Source organism: Cynocephalus volans, chromosome 4 (genome assembly GCF_027409185.1).
Source record: "Cynocephalus volans isolate mCynVol1 chromosome 4, mCynVol1.pri, whole genome shotgun sequence".
NCBI classification, from domain to species: domain Eukaryota; kingdom Metazoa; phylum Chordata; class Mammalia; order Dermoptera; family Cynocephalidae; genus Cynocephalus; species Cynocephalus volans.
In genome coordinates this window covers 168,933,785-168,957,349 of record NC_084463.1, presented here as the reverse complement: position 1 = coordinate 168,957,349, position 23,565 = coordinate 168,933,785, and the positions used below count along the sequence as shown (strand labels likewise).

Genomic DNA, 23,565 nt, shown 5'->3' with positions numbered 1-23,565 from the left:
GAAATCAGGGACAATTGCATATTTTTTTTATTGCCTGGCCTGGAAGTAATGTTTATCATCTGTATCCATACTCCCCTGAACACAGCTAAATCACATGGTTCCACACACAATTAAAGGCTGAGACTGAAGCCATGTGTACAAGAGAAAAAAGGTGCTTTTAGAAAATACGTACCCAGTCTAATCCATGCAGAATTTCCCCCGTGTAAATTATCTCATGCTTGCTGTAATGTGGGTTCTTTTTACTTTACTTTTCTTTCTTTCTCCCCCCATCCCCCCCAGTGGTTGGCCAGTACAGGGACCCACAGTGTTATTAGCATCATGCTCTAACCAACAATACACTATGCCCAGCCCTATAACTGCTGAAAAAAGATGTTTTCACAATTATTGACCCCCTTCTACATCTGAGGGCTGCACATCTACTTATTCAACCACTTATAAAAATGAAAAGAAAAAAATATATAATACATGTAAAAAACAACACAGTATAACAACTATTTACAAGGAATTCTGTATTCAGTAATAGAAATATTCGACTCAAGATGTTAAGGACATGAAAAAAGTTCATAGGCAATATTGCAACAGTACATCATTTACAGAAGGGGCTTCATCATTTGCAAATGTTTTCATCAACAGGGGCTCCTGGAACCACTCTCCAATACCAAGGGACAGCTGTACATTTATAGGGCTGCTTCTTGGTGTGAGTTCTCTTATGAAACATGACATGATTTATGTCAAAACTTTCTCCCGCAGCCATTACATTAGTTGGGATTTTCCTATGTGTGAATTTGTTCATGTCTATTACGGTGAGTTCCAGCAAACTGTTTTCCCACATTCTTCACATTCACATGGTTGCCCACCTTTGCGAACTCTCTGATGGCTGCTGAGGTGACTTTTCACTAAAGGCTTTTCCACATTCTTGGCATTCATATAGTTTCTCATCTGTGTGAGTTCTCTCATGCCTCCTGAGACCTAACTTTTTCTTAAAGGCTTTTCCACATTCTTTACATTAATATGGTTTCTCACCTGTGTGAGTTCTCTGATGAATGCTGAAGTATGACTTCTCACCAAAAGCATTTCCACATTCTTAATGCTCATATGGTTTCATACCTGTGTGAATTCTCTCATGCCGCTAAGGTGTGAGTTTTGATTAAAAGTTTTTCAACATTCTCTACATTCGTATGGTTTCTCACCTGTGTGAATTCTCTGATGAATGCTGAACTGTGACTTCTGGTTAAAAGCTTCTCCACAGTCTTTACATTCATATGGTTTCTCACCTGTGTGACTTCTCTCATGCTTCCTGATGTCTGACTTGTAGGTAAAAGCTTTCCCACAGTCTTTACATTCATATGGTTTCTCACCTGTGTGATTTCTCTGATGAATGCTGAGGTTTGACTTTTCCCTAAAAGCTTTTCCACAGTCTTTACATTCATATGGTTTCTCACCTGTGTGACTTCTCTGATGCCTGCTAAGGTGTGACTTTTGGTTAAAAGTTTTTCCACATTCTATACATTCATATGGTTTCTCACCTGTATGATTTCTCTGATGAATGCTGAGGCATGACTTTTGGTTAAAAGTTTTTCCACATTCTATACATTCATATGGTTTCTCACCTGTGTGAATTCTCTCATGCTTCCTCATGTCTGACTTGTAGGTAAAAGCTTTCCCACAGTCTTTACATTCATTTGGTTTTTCACCTGTGTGAATCTTCTGATGCCTGCAGAGGTTTGACTTTTGGTTAAAAGTTTTTCCACATTCTATACATTCATATGGTTTCTCACCTGTGTGATTTCTCTGATGAATGCTGAGGCATGACTTTTGGTTAAAAGTTTTTCCACACTCTCTACATTGATATGGTTTCTCACCTGTGTGAATTCTCTCATGCTTCCTCATGTCTGACTTGTGGGTAAAAGCTTTCCCGCAGTCTTTACATGCATATGGTTTCTCACCTGTGTGACTTCTCTGATGAATGCTGAGCTGTGACTTCTGGTTAAAAGCTTTTCCACAGTCTTTACATTCATATGGTTTCTCACCTGTGTGATTCCTCTGATGAATGCTGAGGCTTGACTTTTCCCTAAAAGCTTTTCCACATTCTTTGCATTCATATGGTTTCTCACCTGTGTGAATTCTCTCATGCTTTCTCATGTCTGACTTGTAGGTAAAAGCTTTCCCACAGTCTTTACATTCATTTGGTTTCTCACCTGTGTGAATTTTCTGATGCCTGCTGAGGCATGACTTTTGGTTAAAAGATTTTCCACATTCTCTACATATATATGGTTTCTCACCTGTGTGATTTCTCTGATGAATGCTGAGGCATGACTTTTGGTTAAAAGTTTTTCCACATTCTCTACATATATATGGTTTCTCACCTGTGTGAATTTTCTGATGCCTGCAGAGGTGTGACTTTTGGTTAAAAGTTTTTCCACATTCTCTGCATTCATATGGTTTCTCACCTGTGTGACTTCTCTGATGAACGCTGAGGCTGGACTTTTGGTTAAAAGTTTTTCCACATTCCTTACATTCACATGGTTTCTCACCTGTTCGAATTCTCTGATAACTGCTGCAGTGTGACTTTTCAAGAAAGTTTTTACCACATTTATTACTGTAAAATGTTTTTTTATATTCTTTACATGGTTTCTCACTTGTGTGAACTCTCTGATATAAAGCGAGTGCAGACTCATGGCAGAAAGATTTTGTATATTCATTACATCTATCTGGTATTTCACCTGTGTGAATTCTCTCAGGATGGCTAAGTGAATTCTTACAGAAGCTTTTTCCACAGTTAATACTTCCACAGTAAATTTCTCCTGTATGAGTTTCCTGATGAATTGTAAGGTCTGACTCCTGACAAAAAATTTTCTCATGTTCATTACAACCATAAAGCTTCTCCTGTGTTGGTGTTCTCTGATGTGAGGTAAGGTATAATTTCTTAATAAAAGATTTCTCACATTCGGTATATTTATGGTGTTTCTCTCCTGTGTGCATAATCTGATGTTCACTGAGTTCGGACTTTTTATAGAACATTTTCCCACATATACCACATTGGAAAGTTTTCCTTTCTACCTGACTTATTTCTTGGACAATGACAGCTGCCTTACCACAGCCTTTCCCATATTCATTATACTTACAGGTGGTCTCATCGATATGAATCTTTTCATGTGTAAATATTATTGGCTCTGTGTTGGAGGATTTCCCTTTTCCACTGTATTCCAAAAGCTGCTTCCCAGTTTGAATACTGAGATGCTGACTAAGATGCTCATGATGTCTGGTCAATTTTCCAGTTATATGATGGTCATCAGGTTTCTCTCCAGCAGGCATATTATCAGGATCTCTAGGAAGAAGTGCATTCTGACATATGTAAAACTCCTCATGTCCCTTTCCAGAATACTTTCCATTATTTATAATCAGATTTAAAACATGATATGAATTCAAATAAAATGATTTTCCTAACACAACTCTCTCCTCAGCTGATGTGTTGCTCTTGGTGACTACAATTTGCTGCAAGCAGCTACCATGACTTTCTTGGTTCCTCTCCTCGAGGTCATCATCTATCTGGACATCTGAAATGAGAAAAAAATAACTAAGAATGTTCAAGTAAAGGTACAGAAGTGCCTTCCAATCCTAGTAACAACAGATTTTATTAAAAAATCAATAATGGATGTTGGTTTCATGAGTTTAAGGAATTTATTCTTACTGACAATGTAATATTGGACTAATATATTTTCTAATGTTATGTCATGTTTCTTTCCTTCTTTGTTCACTTTTAAATTTTAATTTATGAGTAAATACTTGTTAAGAATTTTTATTTTCTGCCTACATGTAGTTTTCAACTAAGCACCTTTCATTTCTTTATACCATTTTCTATGTTTCATTTTTACAACAATGGATGTCTCCTGCTATTTTCTCATTCTTTTACAATGAAGATCGCTAGATTTTCCATCATCAGCTACTTTCAGGTACAGAAGTGAGCCAACTTTTTATTATATATGCAGGAACATTGCTGAGGATAAGGATTTTGCACTTATGTTTATATGCTTTACACTTCTCCCTTAGTAAATGGCTATAGGAATGTGGAAGTTTTCCAAAGAATAAAATATCCTTTCCCCCACCCTAGATAAAGACAGGTTCCTCCAAGTTTTTCATTTAACCTGACTTCCTCTGCTTCTCATAAACCATTAGAATAAAGGAAACATCACTTCTCCACCCTATAACACCCCCTTCTGTTCTAAAATATTTGGTTCTGTATCCAAGGCTGTTCCCACCATCTTTGAAATATGTTCTTCTGACTCCTTCTCAAATCAACTTGTATTCTATTCCCAATTTCTGGTACATGGACCACCACTTGATAATTTATTTCTTGTGAAAGCTTTTGTTTTGTGCGGTGAAGTATCGGAGGTCTTCTATTCTCATACAATGAGTCTCCTGCACATTTCTTATTTTTGTTTTTTTCTGAATGATTTCCACAAAGAAAACAGAAAAATGCTAACTTTGAACTCCACTCCCAATCAACAATCTTATCCCCTCAACATGGAACCCTTAGTTCACATTGTCTTGGCACCCAGAATCTTCTGGTTTTCCCTCAAAGTCAAGGACCACCCCTTTCCATTCTCCCATGCAGGGTTCTCCTCAGCTTCATGATTTTTGATGTGGTGGTACAAAGCTCATTGCTGTACCTCTTTTCCTATTTTCTCAGTGAATTGCTACATAATATCGTGCACTAATTTGGGACTCTGTGATGAGTCCCCACCAGAACAAAAGGCCCTCACCAGATGCAAACACTTGAACTTGGAATGGTGGGTCTCCAGAACAGACATGTAAGAAAAATATTTTTTTCTTTATAAATTACCCAGTTGCAGATATTCTGTCAGAAACAACAGAAAACAAACAGATACAGTATGAAAAAAATGTACATGAGAATTGAAGACACAAGTACAAGTGAAAATGTTAAAAAAGCAAATAGGAAAAATAAATGTCCAAAAAGAGAAATGTAGGAACACACAAAACAGATTCAGCAAAATAAAATACTGGGATGTACATGGGACACCCTACCTTGGAGATCATGTAAAACAAGATTGCAGATGAGCCATCCTCAAGTACGGGACTTTGGGGGAAAATTGCTAGAAACAGCTGAACACTGCCAACATCTAATGAGCTTTACTTTTCTTGGCTTCTACACTGTATGTGCTGACAAATCGTGCAGGATCTAGTTTGGGCATTCTTCTTTGTCCATGGCTCTGCTCCTTCTAAGTTGACAATCATCTCAGTTTTGTTAACGCAGTGTTCTGTTAATGGGAAGTAATGTAGGACTCCGTAAAACTGCTAAGTCTGATCCTTGGAAGAATGGCAAGAGCTCAACTTCAGAAATAAAGAGGCCAATTTGAACCTCATGAGAAAGAGAGAGCACATTTTCAAGAAATGTAATCTGACCAAAATAGCGTGAAACCCTATAAATGGTTCCTATATTTATGAATAAAAAAAAAAACTGTTTCTCCTGAAAGTTACTGGGGAGTTTTACTCACTCAGTGACACCAGGTTGCTGTAGGTCTCCAGCATCACATCCCTATACAAAGTCCTCTGAGCATCATTCAGGTCCTGCCACTCCTCCCAGGTGAAGTCCACAGCCACATCCTCAAATGATACCAACTCCTGGAATGACACATTGTTCTCAACTCAACATTCCTGGGTCACAAAACAGAAATCTGGGAGTTCACACCTCTGTGTGTGCATGTGTCTTATATAAGATGCCACTTTGTTGTATTCCATAGAATGGGAGGAAGAAAAATCAAAGGACAAATATCCTGGTACTCTAATAAGTTATCAATCAATAAAAATAATACTACAAAACTTAGTTTATACCTTAAGAAATATCCTTGTTGCTAGTGATAAAAGTGTGAATAAAATTTTTCTTTTCCAAGGAGAGTATAAGCAGGCATGAAGACATAAGTATAAATACATACCTGAAATACTGTGTTAGGTGAACAAATTTAAACACAAGTTCAATATAGACTGGCATAAGAAAGAAATAGAAAATATAGTTTTATTTTGTATTCAGTTTGCACTTCACTAAAATACCAAAGATGTTAAACCCTTCCACGTGAACAGCATGGTCTCATGAATATGAGGCCACAGCAAAAGTCCAGTCACAAGAACACAAAGAACACACCCCACATTAATAGAACTGCACATAGCACCATGTCTGAGTGAATGATCTTGGGCAGCATAAGAGAAAAACAATATTGAAGCAACTGATTATGGAATGGTTCTGCACTTAAATATGGGACCTATTTCAAACATTAAAACATTTTATGTAGTCATCATTTTTTTTTAACTACTTATGAATTAAAAGTACATAAAAAACGTCATTCCAAAATTTCCTTCCTATGTGCCAAAGGATTGTTTGTGTCCACACCATGGTGTACATTGCAACTTTCTAAACCACAGGGAGCAAATAACGTAGTCCTGTAAGTACATAACTTTATTTGCATTTTAATACTCACTACAAGGAGAATGGAAAAGGCTTTTAGGGAGAGTCAGAGGGAAAAAGAAAACAGGGTGACAGAAGACCAACTACATTACAACATAGAGAAATAAGCACACAGAAGAGAGACTTAACACTATATAAAAAAAAAACAGGGAATGAAAAAGCAGAAACAGAATGTGGTAGTAATTTGCTGTGCAGAAATTAAAAAGAACACTTTTACTCTCAGGCTATCTACATAAGCACAGCTAGTTAGGTCCTGGAACTGCAAAGCAAAGTTTGAAAAATGGGACAAAAATAGAAAGAGCAAAAGTGAAACAGACTTGAATACATAATTCTTGAAATATCTGTGGAAATGTCCAAGTGGCAATTGGATATATGATTCCAGCATTCAAGAGAGAAAGTTAAGCCAACAATAAAGATTTGAAAAGTATCAAAATTTCCATGTTATATGAAGACATCAGACTGAATGAACCTAAGAGGTTGAAAGTAAAAAAAGAACAAAAAAAAGATTCTATAGAATCTTCAGAAATACTTTTAAACATGGAATAGAGGGGGAAAAAAAGTGGCATTTTTCCCAAAGGACAATTCTTAATGTGTATGTGCCTCACAAACGATCATTAAATGATGTGACACCAAACCTAATAGAACTTCAAGGAGAAATAGAAGAATCCACCATCAAAACTGGAGATTTTTACACCCTCTATCAAAAATGAACCAATTCAGCAGACAGAAAACCATAAAAGACATAGTTAAACTCAATAACATGATCTAGATATAATGGATCTCTACAGACTACTTCTTCGAACAAAAACAGAATAGATATTCTCAAACTCACATAAACAAAATCACTAAGAAGACCATATTCAGAGTCATATGACACACTTTAGGAAAATTAAAATAAGAGAAATCACACAACATGTGCTCTCAGACCACAAAAGAATTAAACTAGAAGTCAGTAACAGAGCTATGACTACAAGATCCCCAGATAGAGTGGGATTAAACAACACGCTCTAATACATGGGCAAAAAACAAACAAACAAACAAAAGAAAAACCAAGAAAGATTAAAAATATTTTTAATAAATGAAAGTGAAAATGGGGCTGACCAGTTAGCTCATCTGGTTAGAGCACAGCCTTGTAATGACAAGGTCAAGGATTTCAATTCCCATACTGGCCAGCCACCAGATAAAAAACAAAAGAGAAAATGACACCAAAATGTGTAGGATACAGAAATAACAGTGTTCTCAAAATTTTTTATGGCACTGAATTCATACTTTTAAAAAAACACATCTAAAATCAATAATCTATGTTTCCACCTTTGGAAACTAGGGGAGAAAAAGAGCTAATTAAATTGAAAGGAAGAAGAAGAAAATAAATAAAAACTGGGACAGAAATAAAATTGAAAAAGAAAATCTGGAAAAAAAATAAACATCCAAAAAGCTGATTCTTTAAAAAGATCAATAAATTTGATCAGCCTATAGCCAGGCTAACTAAAAAGATAATGAACAGAAGAAATTACTAATATCAGAAACAAATGACAGGACATCACTTCGGATCCTGTGGACATTAAACAAATAAATACTATGAACTCTGCACACATGTGACATCCTACATGAAATGGACCAATTCCTTACAAGACACAGTTTACCAAATTTACACACACAAAAATACACAAAGTGAATAGGCCTCTATCTATTATGAAAACTGAGTAAACAAATAATGATGTTCAAAACAGAAAGCCCCTGGCCCAGATGTGTTCACAGGAGAACCGAAGTCAACACTGAAGGAAGAAAATATACCAACTTCCTACACTCTATTGCAGAGAACAGAAGATGAAATACTTCCCATCTCATTGTATGAGGACAGGATTACCTCAGTACCAAAACCAGACAAAGATATTATGAGAATGGAAAACTACAAACTGTTATCTGTCACAAACATACATGCACATAAGCTTGATAAAATATTAACAAACCTTATCCAAGAATATCTAAAAAGAATTATGCACCATGACCAAGTGGTATTTATCCCACGTAGGCAAGGGCAATTCAACATATGAACATCAATTAATGTAATCAATAACATGAAAATACTAACAAGAAAAAACAAAAAACCACCTGATCACATCAATAGACGCAGAAAAAGCATTTGACAAAATACAGTATCCATTCATCATAAAAATTCTCTGTAAATTAGGAATAGAGGGGAACATCACAACTTCATAAAGATTATCTACAGGAAACTGAAGTTAACATCATTCTTAATGGTGAGAAACTCAAAGCTTTCCCAGATAATCAGGAACAAAGCAAGAATGTATCCTCTCATCACTCTTTCAACATCGCACTAAAAGTACTGGGTAGTGCAACAACACAAGGAAATAAAATTAAAAATTTACAGATTGGGAAATAAATAAATAAAATTGTTGTTAGTTGCAGATGATATGATTATCTGTGCAAAATATCCTAGCAAGAAAATATAAAACCTCCTGGAATTAATTACTGATTACAGCAAGATTGCAGGATACAACATTAATATACAAAAGTCAATCACTTTTCCATACCCCAGCAATGACCAAGTAAAACTTTTTTTAAAAACACAATACTATTTACATTAGCAACTCCAAAAAGAGAAAAGAAAGTTGAAAGTCATCTACCTCATAAGAAATTAACATCAAGAATACTTTTTTAAAATGCCTACAACCAAACAACAGAACAAATAATCTGATTAAAAAATAAGCAAAGGGCTTCAACAGACATTTCTACAAAGATGATATACCAATCTTAACAAGCTCATGGAAAGATACTTAACATCATTAATCATTAAAGAAATGCGAAACCGCAATGAAATATCACTTCACATCCAATAGAAAATAACAAGTACTGGCAAAATTGGAAACTTTGTACACTTTATGTGAGTATAAAAGTGATGCAGCCCCTATTAAAAAAAAATAGTACAGTGACTTCTCCAAAAATTAAAGAAAGAATTACCATAGGATTCATAAATCCAAGTTTTGTGTATATACCCAAAATAATTAATAGCAGAATCTCAAAAAGATATTTCCACACCTGTGTTCATAGCAGCATTACAGAGTTAAGAGGTGAAAGCAACCCAAACATTCAGCCATGAATGAATGGATAAATAAAATCTGATATATACACACAAAGAAATAATATGCAACCTTAAGAAGAAATCTTAACATATGCTATAACATGGAACCTTGAGGACATTATGCAAAGTGAAACAAGACACTCACAAAATGACAAGTATTGTATGGTCCCACTGATAAGAGTCAAATTTTTAGAAACACAAAGTAGAATGGTGGTTGCCAGAGGCTGGGAGAAGGGGAAATTGGGAGTTGTCATTTAATGGATATGGAGTTTCAAATTTCCGAGATAAAAAACTTGTGGTTATCTCCTGCATGACAGTGTCAATTACTTAAAACTACATAAAGGTTAAGAAATGATTCATATGGTAAATTTTATGCTATGTGCTTTTTACCAAAATTAAAAATAAATTATTTTAAAATCCAATAGATGAACCAAAATAAGATACTGTTTAAAAATTAAATAATTGATAAAAAGTTAGAAAATAAAAAGCAGAGGATTAAAAGGCAGATGAGGCAAATACAAATAGAAAATAGCAAAATGGCACACATAAATTAAACCTTATCAATAATTAGTTTAAATGGAATTGCATTAAATATTCTACTTAAGACAAAGATTGCCAGATTTGATACGAAAGTAAGACCCAACAATATGTTGTCCAGAGAACTACACTTTAAATACAAAGAGACAGGCTAAAAGTAAAATAATGAAAACGTATCTACCACAGCAACACAAATTATGAAAAGCTTAAGTGGAAATATTGATGCTAGCAAAAGAATCCTCAAGACAAATTTATTATGAGAAATAAATGGAACACTGAAGGATGTGGGCCACACTACCACCTCCCATAACATGGAAAACGGAAAGGGTGTCTCACCATCTCAGGGTCTGCCAAAGAAGACTTTTGGGCACAATGGGAAAAGTGCTACTTGGCCTCCTCTCTGTCAGTGAGAAAATAAAACAAGGATGTTCAATTTTGAAGCAGAATTTACAGAAAATATGAAGGAGCCAGGACTTGCTGAATTTGAAATAAAACTATTTTTCCATCCATTTTTCCAAGAAAAATACTTTCAAACTGTTTTATGGCAAAGATCAAATCCATCATTTTCCAAAAAAGATAAAAGACCAAATATACTTCTAAATTTCTAAGTACCTTAGGGTCTGACACATAGATAGTACCTAGTAGACAATAAAACTTCTAAGGAAATAGCCACCTTGGAGAGAAGAGTAGGTCAGAGAACAAAGGGCCTGACTCAGAATGTGTGGGGGTAGCATTGGTCTAATGGATTTTAGCACAATGGAAACCCATGTTTTTATGGCAGTGATTACACCAGATAATTTCCTGTATCAAAAGGCCAGAGTCAAGGGCCGGCCCGTGGCTCAATCGGGAGAGTGCGGTGCTAACACCAAGGCCACGGGTTCGGATCCTATATAGGGATGGCCGGTTAGCTCACTGGCTGAGCGTGGTGCTGACAACACCAAGGGGTTGGTTCAGAACCCCTTACCGGTCATCTTTGGAAAAAAAAAAAAAAAAAAAAAGGCCAGAGTCAGAAAAAAGTAAAAAAAGAGGTCGTTGGATCCCCCAACATATAATAACCAAAAATAGGTAAAAGTCAGTGAACTGCAAACCCAGGCATTCAAAGAAAATACATATTGACAGAGATTGGTGAGAGCCCAGAGGACAGTGAAGAGGCACAAAGCATCTTCTCCAGGGACCAGGACTGGGCCCTAATGAAACACTAAAGCAGGTTCCTGATGGGAAGAAGTAACTACTCAGACCAGTGCCTGCAGGGTGCTGCCCCTTCCCACCAACCCTGTCTGAAGAAAAGTGCATACATGGTCATGCCTGTCTGTTCACTGTAAGCTGGATGTGTGTTAAAAAGATGACAGGACACTGGAGCTTATTTAGTTTGGCTTTTTGTCACCTGCACAATGCTAGAATATTTCTAGTGCTCTTGAGAGGGGCAAAGTATATTTTGCATGTGGTAGAAATTTATGGTCAGAGAGAGGACTGTGGTCTATTAAACAATGCAGCAAAGTCTTGCTATTCCTTTTACTGAGAGGTAGAATCTAATTGCCTTCCCCTTAAATCAAGGCCGGTCATAGTGATGTGCTTGACTAAGAGAATACGTTGGAAGAGATGCTTTGGTATCTTAGTGGAGGTAACAAGAGCCCTTGCAATTTCTGCCTGGGCCTCTTGAACACTTGCTGTGGCAGAATACAGACAAACCTGACTACTCTGAGAATGCCACTCTGTGAGGAAGTTCAACATGGCCACAAAGAGAGGGCTGGATGTCTGCTCAGTTTTCCCAGCCACTAGAGATTGTCCAGCTCAGAGCACAGACATTACGTAGCAGAGAATCCACACCACCCTGTCCAGTTTACTGACCCAAAATATTGTGACATGCAATAAAAAGACCTTCTTGTTTTAAGCCATAAAATTTTGTGATACTTTGTTGCTTAGCAGATCACTGGAACACCAAAAAAATTATTAGAGACCTTAGGTAGTACTTTGATTTGAAACATGAAGAGTGTAGGTTCACACTGAATATTAGATTCAAAGCAAAGAATGAAAGTATTTCACATCTTACATTAGGTCTCAAACTACAAATGTGAATGTAAATGTTCAGTTCACTGGTTTGTCAATTTCTGTTCTTAACTAGCTGTTAGCTATAGTTCTACTTTAAAAACATACTGATGATTAATTTTCTCATTCATTTTTAAGTAATTACCTGAAATAGGAGAAGAATAAAATACAATCTGCAAGAAAGTATAAAAACATGATGAGTCTTATTGAACTACAAACAAATAACTGTATATTAATAAAAACTACACATAGAATCACTGATGTAAATTTATAGAGGCAAAGGTAGACATTATGAAAATTTGTACATCCTGTTTTTATTATTTCATGTCTTTTTATTGACTGTTGTTCAAACATGTCCCAGTAACTCCTGAAGGTTTTCTCCCTATTGACTCCTAAGGATGTCACCACAGGTACTGGCTAGAAGCATAGGTCACCAGGGATTGAACCTCACAGCCCAGTAAACATAATGTTCAGATTTTTACAAGAATGATATTTCCAGTGGAACAAAGTTACTGTCTTTATGAGTACAAACATCTCCCCCTATACTGACAGTGTACATAGAAATTACAATAAAATGAAAAGACCAAACAAACAAAAGTAGCAGAATTTACACAAAATCAAATTAGACCCAAGAAACAAGGAGGAGTCCAGGAGAAATCTCATTTTGGTAGCTTGTGTCAGTGGGTCGGTGGTAGTGATAACACAAGTAACAGAAGAAAGGGAAGTGGTTTTAATTTTAGAATTGTTGACCTTGAAGTGATATTTTGGTTTTTCTTCCTGGCAGCTGGCTGGTGCAGAGATCTGAACCATTGACCTTGGTGTTAAAACACCATGATCTAAACAACTGAGCTTACAAACCAGTCCCTTGAGGTGCATTTTGAATAGCTACAAACAAGCATTCAACAGAGTTCATAGACTAGGGAAGAAGTACAACCTGGAGACAAAGAAGAGTGCAAACTACAGAGGACTGAATCAGTGAGAAAGAATTTCACATGAGAAGAACAGGGCCCAGGATGAAGCACTTTGACAAGCTATGTTATAAAGAAGAAAGTAGAAGAATTCAGGAGAAAAGAGCAAAAATCATCAGTGAAGTAATGAGAGAAACTAATAAACTAACACAGAGGAATCTCCAGGAGAATGTCATGAACAGTAGTTCAAAATGTAGCAGAAGACTCAAGTTAGAAAAAGACTAGAGAACAGTCATTAGATTTCACTATAATTTAGGTTATAATTCTAGGTTTTGTCTATGAATCTAGTACAGTCTTCCAAAGCCATCTGGAACTAGATTTACTTTAGAAACTTTATAAAGCTTCCTGAGCAACTTGTGCCTTATCACTAGGTAACTATTTCCATTGCAGAAAGTGAGAAATGTTTATTTCCAGGCCAGCAGTGAAAAACTTTCTAATACTGATAGTGTTGCAGAATTTGGTGCCACCAAGTCTTCACATCCCAAGAGAATTTGGCAGATTCTCTTCTCAGGTTCCATTCTGTCTTTTTTCCATGACATCACAAAGACCATAGAAAAATTTTTATCCGACTTAGATGACTCTGAAGTCTTAGAAACTGCTATAGCTACATGCCAGCTTTATCTTATGAATACACATTTCTTTCAAGTTGAGTTTTACTCATTTGTACTTTTCAATTTTAATTTATGCATGCCATAAAGCTCACATAATACAACAAAAAAAGAGTGAGTAATAAATAACCAAAAAACTCACCGGAGATTTATTCATCTTTTGTTGCTCTTGTAAACCCATAGCACACTCTGGCAGCATAGCTGGGAGAAAAGAGAATGGAGTGGATTAAGGAGAGAACTATTGTGGCCTGGCTCTAGATTCTCCTTCCCAAAACTTCCTACTTATTAGCTGAAAAAGACAAACAAAAAGCCTTCCTGTGGGAGAACAGTTCTTCACACCTCAATAAGGGGAAACAAGGACCCCATTAAAGATGTGGCTACAAGTACATTAATAGCTAGACATTACACACACAGTTTATTTTTGGGTCAATGAAAACATACATAGCCTACGGACTTAGCAAGAATTAATATCACCTAAACATATAACTTAATACGTTAAAACAAAGAAAAAAATATTGTGACCTCACTAAAATTATTGTTGTAGAAATAGGTTGGCTATATTAACTGTTACCCTATTAATACATTAACTTCACACATGACTCCAAAAAAGTGTTTCCATTACAACACATCTTCCTTTTATTATGTACCTAAATATCTGGAGAGCGTGCATCTTCGTAACCCAGCACATGTTGCCCATGATTATATAGGTTAAAAAAATACACATAATGTATATTTCTTCTGGTACACTGATCTTCCTGTACCCAAGACCTCATATTGTATGCTCTGACAATAAACTAGTCTCTGTCATGTGACCTGCTTTGGACACTGGCCCATTAGAAAATGTCATGCAAACATAGGTTTGAACAGTACTGGCCATTGGTGCTTGCCTCTTAAGCACAGTCATACTGTGAAGAAGGCTGGGGAGAAACAGGGCCCAGCCAAAGGTCAGCACAAAGCACAGTACATGTGAGTGAAGCCATCTTTAACCAAACAGCCTTAGTCAAGATACCAGGTGACTATATCCACATTTGTAATCAGCGGAACTCTAGAATGAGAACTGTCCAGCTAAATGCACCCCAAGATGTGGATCCATAGAACTTCAAAAAAAAATAAGATGGCTGGGTATTTTAAAGAATTCGGGTTTGATTTGTTTCTTACATAGCAAATACTGAATGATACACCTAAGTCCCTCAAACTCAAAACATATTTAACAAATTTATGTGGGGAGAAAGTCTTAAATTCCAAGTCAAATACATTCAATATACTTTCACAACCACAGGTAAAATTTTTGAAAATCACAATGAATGTTAACTACATGTATCTCAGTGAAGTTTCTAGCCGTAAAAGAGATTATGGGACTCATGAAAAACAATTATTTGCACATCAGTAAACTAAGTTGTAAGTTTTGTTTTGTATTGTTTTTTATATCACATACGAGTTGTTTATTTTAAAAACATAAAACATAGGGCAGGCCCGTGGCTCACTTGGGAGAGTGTGGTGCTGATAACACCAAGGCCAAGGGTTCAGATCCCTATGTAAGGATGGCTGGTTCACTCACTTCGGAGAGCGTGGTGTTGACACCACCAAGCCAAGGGTTAAGATCCCCTTACTGGTCATCTTTTAAAATAAATAAATAAATAATAAAAACATACAATATAAAAACGGTGTTTCTTATAAGAAAGTAATGCGTTGTACCAGCATACTTTCAAAAGTTTGAGGAAAAATAGAATGAAAAGAAAATAGAAATCTTTCCATGAACTTTTTGAAGCACACTACCATTTTAATTACATTTAAGAAATTAGTTTTGAGTAGAAAGGAAGTGCAGACTAATTTTCCCATTTTAAATGATGTAAAATTGCCTCCAATATATACCTGCAAAAGTTCTGATTTTAAAGACTGGGTTAACTGACATTAAGTGGGATACACATTATTTACCATTTGAGGTGACATAACCCAAAGAAAGTACTGAGTTAAAAAAGGACAGAGATGTTTAAGGCAATGTATGTTAAAGCAATGTTTGCTCTAAGCTGACTTCAGCATTACAAAAATAATCTCAAAAATGAACAAACACTTGTTTTGACTTAAATGTGGCAAAATGGAAGCTGCTAGCGAAAAAGTCAGGATGTCTAACATCAACAAATCATGTGACCTGGGCAAGTCACACTTACTCATATCCAATTATTTTCACTTTTCTTACAAGGTAGAAATAAGGGGAAAACCATACGTGAATGACCAGAAAAGAACAATGAAAATGGAGAACCATCAGCACATCTCTAGATGCCAAATTTGGCTATAGGCTGGGTTTGAGAGAGCTCAGATACTGGGAACAATGAGGGAAGACTGAAGGAATGAGTGTGTGTTCAGGGAGCACTATAGACAGATCCTCTCAGCTGTGACAGGTTATTCCTGCACCCCACGGAACACCTTCAAACCCTCTTCAATAAGTAACACCTCCCGGTCCTTGCCTCTTTTTCTCAGTCTAATTCACCTCTCCCTTCTGAAAGTTGGCCCAAACCTTCCGATACCATCCAGTCTCAGATACCCATTGAATGAGGTATTATCAGCCAACTCTGGTGCGCTCTAAGCACTAGACACAATCATTGTTTAGACTGTGCAAAGCTGGCATCTTCACCTTTCTGGGACGCTTTTGCCTCTGCCCTGAAGCAGTACTGAGAGGGTTCCGGCCACAATGATGCTCCCCCAGGTGGGATTCCTATTCACAGGGCACCGTCCTTCAAAGTTTGTCACACGTCCTTCACTCCAAAGAAAATGGGACCAACATCCAGTGCCCCAATCTCCTTCCTAGAAGTCACTGTCCTGGAAACAAGGTTGTGTATCAACTTCTGTAAATTCAAACCAGGAGCGCTAGGCAGGCTGCACAGGACGGGAGGGACCAGAAACGTGACGTCCTGAAGAGACACCGAGACACCCACGACCACAGCAGCCACAGAGTGACAGTCTGAACACACCTCACAATCCCAAATTCACCTCTGGGATCTGGGGCATCACACTAATGTCCACACGCTCACGTTACAGATGGTGAAGTGAGTGTCCCATAGGTCGGTACCAGGTTCCTGATGGCGGAGCTGGAATGTGGCCTCCCGCACACCTCCCAGGCTCGCCGTCTTCACACACCCCCACCCTCGTTCCCGTAGCCACCTTGGACCTGCGCCCCCGTCCTAGGACATCTGGAACCGGCTTCTGCACACCCGGCAGCGCCGTCCTCTGACGGAACCGTCTGGAAAGGGCAGCCCGGGAGCCCCTTCCCCGGCCCGGCCCAGGTCCGCGCTCGCGCCGCACGTCAGGCCCCGCCCGCGGCCCACGGCGCTTCTGCCCCCCAAATTCCGGGACATCTTCCCGCTCCCCAGGGCCCCCGAGGCCCGCGGGGCTCCTCTTTCACCCTCCACCCACCTTCAAGGACGCACAATCTACGGGGAGGATCTGAGGAGCAGCGTCCGGCGACCGCAGCATCCGGGATTTCCAGACAAAAGATGGCGGTGTGGGAGGAGCCGCACATGCGCAGAAGAAAAGAGGAAAAGCTCATCCCATAGTCCTGCGCTGGTGTCGTCACTGCGCACGGAAACTACATTTCCCAGATGGCAGAGCGAGCGGAGGTCCGCAAGTACAGAAGGAACTTGGAGCAGCTGTTTAGTCCTCCTGGGCTGGTGACGTCACTGGAGGGCGAGACTACATTTCCCACAAGCTTCTGCCATCATCCTTTAGGGACCGAAGGAGATTTTGTTTATTTTCTCAGCAGGGATTCTTGCTACCGGGAGAACAGGACCTGATGGATCAAGACTGGTCTCTTTCCACGTTATTACGAGGTAGAATTCTGATTCTTTACTAAATCCTGGTTTGACAACCTGAGGCATTGTGAGAATAATGGGGAAATTCGAATGTGGGCTAATTACCGCATGATATTAATAAGTAATTTCACTTTTTTTCAGTTGTCATATAGGTATTGCTATTAAAGAACCCATGTTTATTTTTGCAGATGCATTTTAGAGTATGAAAAAATCATGCATCTATTTTACTGTAAATGGTTAAACAAATGAGAAATTAACATGGTAGGTCTCTTCCAAGCCATTGGAAAATGTTTGTTCTCATCCAATAAACTAACTTGTCTTCAATGGATTGTACCACACAGTTGGAAAAACTTTGTGCCTCTCTCCTAGATAAACAGGTTATTCTTACAATGTGTTGACATGACCCTATTAAATTCTAAATTTTAATCCTGCAGCCATTGCAGGGCAATGAGCCATGTCTTTGCCACCTGAAGCAGACTAATACTAACCAGACTCATAGTAACGCAGCTAACCTGAGGCCTTGGTTTCTGTCTCATGTTGTGAACACCCCCTTTTCTCCTGGGTCTCCCTCTATTCTTACTAGATAACACTTCCTTTGCAGCAAGGGCACCTGATAGAGTGTGTTTCAGATTAACGCCTCGTGCACTTTAGGATTCATATTTTCAGTCTTGTCTGTACGCAGAAGTTTTAATTCTATAAATTGGCAAGGCTGGTAATTAAGATTCAGATGGGAGTTCCAAAAGGAGGTCACCTCGATCATTCTGACCCTAGAGAATCTGGTTCATGTCTCTCCTCTAGCTTCTGGCAGTGTACTGGCAACCTGTGACATCCCTTGGCTTGTAGAATCATCACCCTGACGTTTGCCTTCATCTTCCCATAATGTTCTCCCTGTGTGGTCTGTGCACAAATTCCCCCTATTTCTAAGGATATCAGTCATACTGGGTTAACTAATTACATCTGCTATGGCAGTACTGCAAAGTAACATCACATTCTGCGGTGGTGTGGTTTAGGACTTTAACATATAAATTTGGGGGGAAGGGCAAACAATTTAACTCATAACAGAAACTTATCACTGACTTTGGCAGAAGTTATGAATAATAGCACCTCCCCTTTAAATGGAGTATAACAAGTCTCCTGTTTGTATGAATAGAGACAGCCCATCACATTACTGTAGATTTCATGTTTGCTACTTGTACGGGTTTGCATGGGCTGCCATACACAACACCACAGACTGGGCAGCTTAAACAACAGAGATGTATTTTCTCACAGTTCTGGAGGCTGGATGTTGAAGATCAAGGTGCTGCAAGATTGGTTTTCTCTGAGGCTCTCTCCTTGGCTGGCACATGTTTGCTTCTCTCTTCCTCTTCACATGGTCATCCTCTGTGCACAATCACCCCTGGTGTGTCTACGTATGTACTAATCCCCTCTTGTTGTAAGGACAACAGTCAGATTGTTTTAGGGCCCAGACTCATTTAACCTAACTACCTCTTTAAGACCCTGTCTCAAAATGCAGTCACCTTTTGAAGTTCCTGGGTTTAAGACTGTAAAATAATTTTTTGTGGGGGGAGAAGAGGACAGAAATTATCCCATACAGTAGTCAGGGTGGTGTCCGTGTCATTACTATTATTTAGACACATTATAACTATGCCCCTTCACTCAGATACCTGCCAGGCACCTCAGGCTGGCAGGTCATATCCTGGACTCACACACACACTTTTCTTGTGGCCCCTCTCCTGGAGGTGACACTCCCCTCTCAAGCAGAAGTCTTGTAAACCCAGATCGCCGCACTTCCCTATCTCCCACCTAGTGGTTGCTGCTGAGTTTCTCACCAGGCAAATGTCTCCTCTTTTTCTTTTTTTTTTTTTTTCATACAAACTGACTGTGTTCTGAGAAGGTCATGATATCCTGGTCTAACAAGATCTTGGATGGGTGTGGAGGGTTCTATTGGGCAGGACTACTTCTGGGAGGACTGGTGGTCCTGCCCGTCAGAATCTACTCTCTATGGCTTCCCTGCAACCAAGTGCCCTTGACTCAGAATCATCCCCTGTGTCCTGAAAAGGACCATCTTGGTTTACGTAAATAGGGGCTTCCCCCTAAGCATGTCTCCTCGCCTACTTATGCCACTCCTCACTGGTCACTTCAACCTCCAGGCCTGTCTACACTTGGAAGGTTCTGGTGCCCCAGAAGGCTTCGGTCCTGTACATGCAGGACAATGGTGCCAGTTGGGCAGTGGAGTTTCCACCTACAGTGTGGATGTGCTCAGGCTGGACTTCACTGGATAGTGATTACATCAGGCATGGTGGGGTGCGGAAGTCCTGTGTGCCTCTCACCGTGAATTAAACATGCCCTTGGGTCCAAGAACAGAGCCTGTCTAACTGGCTCTTTCTAGAATGGGAATCTGTGCTGTGAGGACACCAGGACCTCAGTGTGACTAAACTGGCCCTCAAACTCTGTACCTGAATCTGACCTTGTCAGTATCCCCTTCTTCAGTCAGCAGGACCAGCATCTAACCACTCAGTGGAGATAGATGTCCAGATTTTATCTCCAATATCTCCTTTATCCTCACTGCCCACACCTGTGTAGTCAGCAGTTCTGCCCTAAAGGGCTTTCTTCCCATCCATAAATTTCTCATTTTGGCCACTGTCTTTGGAGGTTGGGACGATACCAACTTCCAATTGGCCTTGCATCTAATTCTTTTTTTTTTTTTTTCATGTCAGCTGGCCAGTACAAGGATCAAAAACTGGACCTCGGTGTTATCAGCAAAATGCTGTAACCAACTAAGCTAACTAGCCCCTTCTATTAATTCTTAACCCTAACCTCTGACACCTAATATTTAACCTCTAACCCTTTCCCTAACACACCATTATCTTCAACTCTATCCACTGAGCCTAAGCCCTAAACCATAAACACACCCTATTACCATAGTCCTTAACTCCTAACATGTTATACATATTACCTATTCCTAAACCCTACCACTTAACTCCAGTTCCAAGTCAAACCCCTAAACCCAACTCTTTCCCCTAAACTGAAACGTAACCCTAACCTTACCCTAACCCTAAATCTAAACCTTGAACTCTAATAATAAGCCTTAACCCTAACCTCTCAATCTAACTCAACAGCAAGCCTATCCTTAACCACTAACACTAACACTAGCACTTAACCCTACCCCAATTGTAATGATAATCTCTGACCCCAACCTACCTAACCCCTAACCACTAATCCTAACCCTACTCCCTTAAACCAACTGTAACCTGTAATCCTAAACCCACCCCCTAATCCTACCTCCAACCCCTCTCCCTAATTCAACCCAAACCCGAACCCCAACATCAACACCAACCCTGACCCTCACTCTACCTGGGTGGTGTTGGGCTCTGGGAGTGGCATCGGTTTCCTCTTTTCCCAAGGCTCGCCTGGTGTTTTCCACACATGAGTGTCCTGTTGGCCCTGCTCTCCTGCGTTCTTTCCCACCTACCTTCTGTCCTTTACCTTCACAGAACTCGTTCATGCTGCATTCTTTCTACTCTGGCCCCAAATCACCCCTGGTCCTGACATGAGCACCTGCTCGTTCACTCGGGGAGGTCTGTGCTCCTCTGCCACCTCCTTGGGTTTACTTTTATTCATGTTATCACCAACATGGTCATTGCCATTGTTAAAATCATCACTGTTGTAATTATTACCATTTTCATTTTTGTCATTGTTGAACAATCATTGAACACACCCTTGTGGTCAAGTTATCCTGGGTTCTAAAACTGAGTGGACATCACATTTGGGTGAAGAACTCCCAAAAGTTTAACAAAAGTGAGCTGTGGCCTTGGTCCCTCAAGCTGATGTGACTTAGGATCTGGGAACAGACTCTCTAAGGAGTTAGGATTTACAACTAGCAATTGAGTAAGGGAGTACATGGGGCCAGCCTGTGGCTCACTTGGGAGAGCGTGGTGCTGACAACACCAAGTCAAGGGTTACGATCACCTTACCAGTCATCTTTAAAAAAAAAAAAATTGAGTAAGGGAGTACAAAGAAGACAACTGGGCAGGACGGGATGTAACCTAAGTGATGAGGAGGACCATAAAATAGAGTCACTGAGTTCCAGGGACAGGAGACATTATCTTGACACACATCCTTGAGATGTCTTTACAGGACAAAATCCAGAACTTTCCCAGCCCCGCAATTTGCTGAGGAGGTGAACTGTCAAGAACACAGACTGATAGGAGCCTGGTAAGTGATAAAGGAAACTAAAAGTTGTGTCTTTGTTCATGAAGATCCTGCTTCTTTGTGCTCAGAGACACAGCCACTCAGAACAGTCAACTGGTGACTTACGCAGGCCCTTCCCCAACCCCCAGCACTTTCTTTAAAACTCCCTGCCTGTAAGCATTATCAGAGATCAGGATGTTTCTGAGCTTTAGCCACCTGGACTCCATTACTTGGCCTTGTGATTAAAGCTTAATTTCCCTCACTGCAACTCGTGCCAGTGTTCTGGCTTTAGCTGCACATCACGTGAAGTGACACAAGCGTGGTTCTATTACACTTGCAGCTCACAGCTGGCCACATCTCAGCCCTATGACAAGTCACCTCACATCAAGACCTCTTGGAGCCTCGGTGCCCTCTATGACATGGGGTCAGTGATTCTGCTCCCATGGAAGAGGTTGGGCATCCAAGCTGCCCTGACTGTGTGACCCCAACTTGTCCCACCACAGAGAGGGGAGGTCTGCTGAATGGGGACGGTCCAGGCAGACATGCTGGAGAAGGTGCTGGAGCAGGAGTGTGGCCACCTTGGCAGTGACCCCTCTACACCCCCACCTTCCTATGCCCCTGCTGAACCCTCACCTCCACCCACCAGCTGCTGGACCTGCTGCTGGCAGGGTGAGCACCACTCCTTTATGGCACAGAGGTGACCTGGCTCCAACTATCTGTGGCTTAAGAATGTCACTGCACCTGAGCTGTGTGTACCTCTGAAAAGTGGGTGCCAAATATACCAGACCAAGAGGGTCATTGCAGCGACCAGATGGAATGAGCCATGGAAACTGCCTACCCGGTGTCTGCTCCTGCAGAATGGACTGGAAGTTTGCTCATGATAACTATTTCCCTCTCCCCCATGAAGCAGCCTCTGCCTCAGCTCTCACTGGCCCCTGGGTTTGGTTAGCATGGGTTTTGCATTTGTAAAAGAGGTTTGGGATTCCATCTAGAGGTCCCTGGGGGCAGGCAGAGGGGCCCAGGTCCACTCAGGTGTCTGGGAGGTGCTGGATGGAGTTCATTCATTCAACAGACATAGATGAAGTGCCTACTGTTCAGTCACTTTTCTAGGCACTTAGCATAATCCATTAAACAGAGTAAATTCCTGTCCTTCTGGGCTTCTCCTGTAGTTGGGAGTCAGCCAGTCCCAGTAGGGGTCATAGCAGGTCTTGGCCAGACCACAGATGTGCCGCCTTCTGTAGATTTGGATGCAGTCTTCCCTGTTGTGAGAGGGATGGCAGACCTCAGTGTTACCAAACTCAGGTCCACCTGCCCACTCCCTGGAGTAGAAAAAAATTATCAGACGTCAAATGGTTCATGTTAGAAAAGCAGATGTATTCAGCTGAAGGAGATGGTAGCCTATCCCATCTGAGAGATTTAGATTTCCTGAGGGGCTCCTAAATGATGGCTTGAGGGAATGGAACGTGGGAGGTGAAAAGCAGGAGAGAAGGGTACCTGAGCTATGAGGGGTCCAAGTCTATGAGTCAGGAGGTCTCACCAAGTCTTCTTCTGGTTTCTGTTTTCACCTTCACCATTATCTTGGGACCCTGCAGGATTTTGATTTGCTCCAGTGTAGAATCGTCTTTTCTGCAGTCTTTTGCACAGTTTCACTTCACAGAGCTCTGGTTGACTTGGCTGGTGCCCAAGGTCAGCTTCCAGTCATTTGGCCTTGATCATCTCCCAAAACTCTAAAAGCGTCAAAGAAAGGACTGTTAGTTAGCTTTGCAAAGTACTGATTAGCTTCTCAGCCCTGTTCTCCTCTTTAACAAGCAAGATAAGAAAGTCA

General features: G+C 39.9%; 1 protein-coding gene across 1 annotated transcript; it reads right to left on the bottom strand.

Annotated features, from left to right (window-relative positions):
* Positions 1 to 528: 528 nt before the first annotated feature.
* Positions 529 to 17,260, bottom strand: LOC134376738 (zinc finger protein 135-like). Its single transcript, XM_063095214.1, has 4 exons — positions 17,155 to 17,260; positions 13,886 to 13,944; positions 5,517 to 5,643; positions 529 to 3,557 (listed from the first exon to the last, which is right to left on the bottom strand). Exons 1-4 carry the CDS (start codon positions 17,258 to 17,260, stop codon positions 1,159 to 1,161), a joined length of 2,691 nt encoding a protein of 896 aa, XP_062951284.1. The 3' UTR covers positions 529 to 1,158.
* Positions 17,261 to 23,565: the final 6,305 nt, after the last annotated feature.